Source organism: Teleopsis dalmanni, chromosome 2, assembly GCF_002237135.1.
Source record: "Teleopsis dalmanni isolate 2A chromosome 2, ASM223713v2, whole genome shotgun sequence".
NCBI lineage: Eukaryota > Metazoa > Arthropoda > Insecta > Diptera > Diopsidae > Teleopsis > Teleopsis dalmanni.
The window spans coordinates 29,886,593-29,892,821 of record NC_051847.1 but is presented as its reverse complement, the minus strand read 5'-3'; the positions used below and the strand labels follow the sequence as shown (position 1 = coordinate 29,892,821).

General features: G+C 29.0%; 2 protein-coding genes across 2 annotated transcripts; one reads left to right on the top strand and one right to left on the bottom strand.

The window, feature by feature from the left end:
- The first annotated feature begins 741 nt into the window (after positions 1–741).
- LOC119674220 lies at positions 742–2,469 on the top strand. The gene is made up of 2 exons (XM_038085346.1): positions 742–1,991; positions 2,064–2,469. Exons 1-2 carry the CDS (start codon positions 742–744, stop codon positions 2,467–2,469), a joined length of 1,656 nt encoding a protein of 551 aa, XP_037941274.1.
- Positions 2,470–3,319: 850 nt separating this feature from the next.
- On the bottom strand, positions 3,320–4,515 carry LOC119674219 (odorant receptor 59a-like). The gene is made up of 2 exons (XM_038085344.1): positions 3,794–4,515; positions 3,320–3,740 (listed from the first exon to the last, which is right to left on the bottom strand). Exons 1-2 carry the CDS (start codon positions 4,513–4,515, stop codon positions 3,320–3,322), a joined length of 1,143 nt encoding a protein of 380 aa, XP_037941272.1.
- Between the last annotated feature and the right edge of the window lie 1,714 nt (positions 4,516–6,229).

The following is a 6,229-nucleotide window of genomic DNA, read 5'->3' as shown; positions in this document are numbered from 1 at the left end:
TTTGTTAGTTCAATGGACTCAACTTTTACATTTATAGGCGTTAGTAAAGTTTTGTTGTTAAATATGTATATAAAAAATATATGCTTTGTGTATACATGGAGTCAAAATGAAAATGTGACTATCTGAATTTAATAAATCTTATTGCTGGTATAAAACATAAATTTCTATAATGTCAGCATAAATGGGCAATTAGGCAAAAGTTCAATGTGGTTATTGTTAATAGAAATTCGATATTCCTATTTTTATTTTCTAGTTGTTAATTTTACTTAATACATCATTACTTGAAATGCTAATTACTGAACACAAATTACAGTAATTATTTTGACAATTACTACTCTGATGTGTTTAGAGATAATATCAAAATTTATTGGCAATAGCAGTGAAATTAATTAGTCTAATATTTCATCTTTAAATCTATGCAAATAGTATAGGAATAAAATTTAAGGATAGTATAGGGGTCACTCAATGAAACCAAAACTACTACAAAACCATTTATTATTATTTCTAAGATACAACAGAGAAAACGTGTATGCGAGCAAATTGATTTTAAAGAAATAAGTTATAGTATCGGTGGAAAATTTTTTAATTAAATATTTTTAATTAACTAAATTTAATTATATAACACTTTCTTAAAATATGTGCAAAATACAGATAAAATACTTTCATGTATATTTTATAATATTATTAATCCATTATGTTGTTACGGTTGCTGCATTAGATTTATATATGAAAAAAGATACCATGGAATACTCTAAAAACTTTGTTAAACTACTTAATCGCATTGGAAATGAAGAAAGTTTTGAAAACGTAGTGTGGTTTACAGAAAATCGATTCTCTTGCCTTGATGATACAAATATATTGCAGACTACAGAATCCATACCTAAAGTATTTATTAATAATAGAAATATATTTCCACTTCGAGAGAAATTTAACTCACAAATGTTGGCGGTGGTATGTGTAACTAAATTAGAGGAGTTTCGCTTAGTCGAAGTGGTAGCAGTTAACTTCAATCAAATGCGCAGTGCTAGAATTATTATCTTAGCCTTCTGGAAAGAAGTAACTGTGGATCATATACAAAACATTTTTCAGCTTTATAATCAAAACTACTTATTAAATGTAATTTTATTAGTCAACAATTTTTCTCTAACTGACAACTATTACAGCTATCAAGCATTTCCTACTTTAACTGTAGAAACTCATAATCTATTCGAAGGTAAACTTTTTTACATTAATCATCTATCAAATCTACATGGACAGCCACTTCTTACTTATCCAGATCAGTTACAACCACGTACTTTACTCTTTCGTAATGCAAAAGGAAATATTGAAATGATAGGCTATATTGGACGTTTGTTGACTACATACGCGCAAAAAATTAACGCCACTCTTACGTTCTCTCATGAGATTGAAATAGGAAAATCAATCTTTTTCACAGTTTTATTACAAATGACACAGAATCGAACATTGGATATACCAGCAAGTATTGCTTCCCTTAATGAAGTCAGTGAATTGAAACAATATTCAAGGTTTATCGAAATTTCAAAATGGTTTCCGATGGTGCCAGTAGCTGATCCAATTCCACGTAGCAATATATATGCACTACTATTTTATACAAAAATGGGTTTAGTTCTCATAGGATTTTATATAATTTTTTCAACACTATTGACAGTGCATAAATCACTTTTTAGTAAACAGAAAATTTATCGTATTTTGATGGATCTTATAATTAATGAACAGACGTTATTAGCTCTGCTCAATATTGCGTATCCTCGAATGTATAAGTTTAATAGCTTTATACGACTAATGATAATTCTATTATCTATTACTGGTTTGGTATTCAGCACTACTTTTGCCACTTATATGTTAAGTTTTCTGACTTCATTACCATTGGAAGAGGAACTTAATAGCTTTAATGACCTTAAACGTCGGCATATGACAATACTCGAATCTACTTGGGGTGCAAATTTATTGGAACTTTATGCTGGCAATGAGTTTATTAAAAACTATGGCAATGTTTTGAATATTTATGAAAATCTAACTGAGGTTATGTTACTTCGCAACAGTTTAAATAAGTCGATGGGATTTGCTACTAACAGTGCACTTTGGTCGGTATATGAAGAACAACAGAGATATTTCAATCGAAAAATGTTTCGCACAGCGCCAAAAATGTATTTTAGCAATTTTATGATATATGCACTACCACTACCGGAGAATTCCATATTTGAGGAGTCTCTTAATCGATTTATAGGTCAAATACATGACACTGGTATATTTAAGCATTGGTATTTATCAACATTTTTTGATATGATCACAGTTGGAGTTATGTCGTTCAAGGATTTCAGCACGCCACTTAATTTTGAAGCAGCCACAGTTGAAGACTTTTATTGGATTTGGTTGTTTTGTGGGTGTGGACTCATCACCAGCATATTATTGTTCATAGTTGAGTTAATTTGGAAGCAATGCAATTAATAATAAATCATTATAAAAAAATTTATTTAATAATTAAAAAGTGTTTATTATTTTTAAAAAATTCGAATGAATATTTAAAAACGGAGTATAACTGTATAACTACTTGATAAATGGATTGTAGGTTAATAAGTTACTATGCTGACTGATTGTTATTGTAATATGCAAATTATAAGAATTCGGTGTAAATATATATTTTATTATAATTAACTTATATTACTTCATATAACAAAAATGAAAATTCTGCTGCGGAACAGTAGAATAACACTGGGGGACAATATACAAAATAACTTCATTTGAGGTAGTAACAAAGACGACCCAATGGCTACCAAGTTGCAAAAAAATCTATCTTCTAATATATTCATTCAGAGATTCATAAAATAAAGCTGTGTTGCAGATGAAAGTGATAAGAAATGTCTTGGTAATTCACTAAATCAAAATCCAAATCGAAATTTATATCAAGAGCATCAAAAGCGACATAGGTAGGATACAAGAGCGTGAATGAGGAGTGAATTTCACATTAGACGTGACCTGGGAGAGTTGAGCCGAAATAGGACAAGACAAAAAAAGATGGACATATAAATGACATAAGTATAGCAATTAACTCATAAATTAATTTCTATTTAACATATGAAGCAATCTCACATAATAAATCGTATAAAACTTAAGTCAGCTCCAAGAACGAAATAAAAATAATTAATTGTTCCGATGTACAACTTATGAGTACAAAGACATAATTCAAGTAAAATATTTAAGTAATAAATATTTTAAAAATTGATACGGTGGACCTTATAGATATTGTTTAAAGACGTGTCGTCAACATAACTAGTTTAGTATCGGTAATTAAAAGTTTCTAATTATTACTATTTAACCTAATAATAACAGCAAACAAGGAATAAGCGCCTTTGCAAGTGGAAAAGAATGTATCCAAATGTATGCGAAGCATTCCTCCAGCAACTGCTTTGATGGGTTTCATCGAACGCTCAGTAAAAAGTATCATATGCTTCTTATATTTTGGGGATTGATCCATCCAGTTGCTCTTAAACACTGCATATTGTAATGTCCCGAAAAGGTACTCAAACTCACTACCATAATAGCAAGTTGGAAATATTTGCATTGGCATTGCAAAAAAGTAAGTGATATAATATGGACGATCCAATGGATCTTCGACGTAAAAAATCACCGCTGCCATAGCTAAACAAATATTTGTAGCAGTAACTGCAAATTGTATAAACATCGGAAATGATATGATATTGCTTATAATATCGAACAATCTGAAAGTATAACTGCATAAATATTTATAAATACAATTGTAGTCCATACTAACTTGTACAGATTTTTCTGATCCAAAATGCACAGTCGTAGTTCTTCTTCATTTTTTGCAAATTCTTTATTTTTGTAACCAATCTTGGAAACTCTCATTGATAACAGTTTAATATGTCCTGACAATAAACACAATGCCATTGGTGGAAAGCAATCGTCCACATAATTTTGTAAAAGCTGAAAACTGATGCCTACAATCTGAAATAGATTTGCCAATAGAAAATAACTTATGGATTCACGCCAGTTAAAAGGAAACCAAGCTGGATAAAGTAGACTCCATTCGTCTTTGAAGAGCACAGAAATAGCACCTGTAACAATACAGGGAAAATACACTATCAAGAAACTGTATGCAATATTCCTCATATCATTTCGCAATGTTTGAAATTGTTTTCTTTCATCTGCACTTTGTATTCTTTTGTCCAATTGCTGTAATATAGCTTCCATTTCTTGGACGCGATGCAACTTTATAGCATAAATTGTGATCTTTAGACTGCATGCTACACAAGTAATACTGATGCCAAAGTTTTTAATATCATTGCTTAAGCTTTGGTTCCTGAACATTGATAGTAATAAATGCGTCGGATAGTAAATTGTCACAGCAATATTAAATAGTATGCCATATAAGAGATATGCTCTCTTATGTTCTACTTTAAGACGTGCAACGCCTAAAATTTTCCAACAAGACCAGAGAGGTTTCAAAAATTCTGTACTGCTTACTGACTCCATTTCGGATAAAAATCACAATAACATTTTTGGAACTTGTGACTGAGCTTTTATAGACTTTTTGCCGAATTAAAGTCACATAATTAATAGAATAATTGGACATAATTACTCAATTAAATACGCGTGTAATGTCTCTTAAAAATTAAATAGTCAATTATATATTCAAATATGCATTCTATCTATAAAAGAATTAATCAATTTCTATTAAAATTTTAAAAAGTAGCAATGAAAGTCATTTGTTCATAAGTAGCTGATCTCCTACTTTCAACTTAACAATCTAAATACATAAGCACTTAATAAAGAGAAAAAAACTCTAGTAAATGTAATTACATTTCCATAAGGATTAAAGTTCCTACTTTTATAATTTTCACTACTAGGAAATTCAATAAGTGTGAACCATTTATGTTCAGGGTCGTCTACACGACTTAAGCAGTATGGAACAAATTCTTATAAGATTTACTTTCATTGAAATTATTACTATTATCAAGAAAATTTATTGTATTTATTAGCCAGAAATTCTTGACGAATTGTTATAGATATTGTTGCGATTAAATAACTTGACAATTTAACTAATATCACTTATCCAATATTTTACCATTAGTGTTAAAATATTACCGCAAATTACGACTTATATATTAGTTACAATGTACCTGACGTGATTATGTGACATAGATTTACTTTAGAAATCCAAGAAAACCGAAGTATTTATTTTATAAACTATCGATGTAACTCTCAATATAACGTATATATTTCAAAGGGTTGAGATGTGACTTTTAGCTATCATTATTATAGCCCATGTTTAGATTGCTATATATATTGCGTACTGACCTGTTATAAAATTACTTCATATGTCGGACGTGACCATCATCTTCTTTGTTCCTCATATTCTGTCATATTACGGATGAACCTACTATTACTTAATTAAGCAATTTATTTATCTATCATGTCCATCATCGTCTTTATCCATCATAGTCTGTCATATTTCGGCTGGCACCACTATTCTTTAATTGAGGATTTCTAAAAATTTAGCTTTGAGAATGATAAGTTGTCAGTGCTTATTACAGTTATTTTTCGGAATTAACATTTTACCTATATATATGGGAGGGTATTGAAGAGATTTGAAACAAATGATAATCTATTGATGTTGTATTAGAACTACATAGTAAATGTATCACATCTTAGCAGTAAATGTGTCTCAGTTTCTACATGGATAAAGAATTGTATTTTTAGTATTAGAAAAATCAACCCATTCCTTCTGATTAATTTGAGCACCTTTAGCTTTCAATTTCTTTATTCAATCGCAATTCAAATGACTCTAACAACTCGAATCAATCTGTCGACCAGTCGGTAGTAACTAAAATGGGACAAACCAGAAACATTAAACAAAAAGTGAGTCAATAGCCATGCAAAAATAGGTACAAATTTATAATTTATTGTATATATTGTCAAATATATAAATTATTTCGTTGAAATTATAATTTAAGCAAACTTCTTGAATATTAAAATTAATATTAATACGAATATTAATACATTTACCATGGAAAGAGTTTATGGTATAACTAATGTTTATATTAGCCATAATGTACCATTTTACTAAAAATAAAAATATTTGTTTGATTTTAATTATTATTTTTTTTTATTAATTTTAATCAAGTTTTTAAATTTAATTTACTTTAAACTAGTTTTTTGTGTATTTAGTTTTTTAAAATAAGTGATT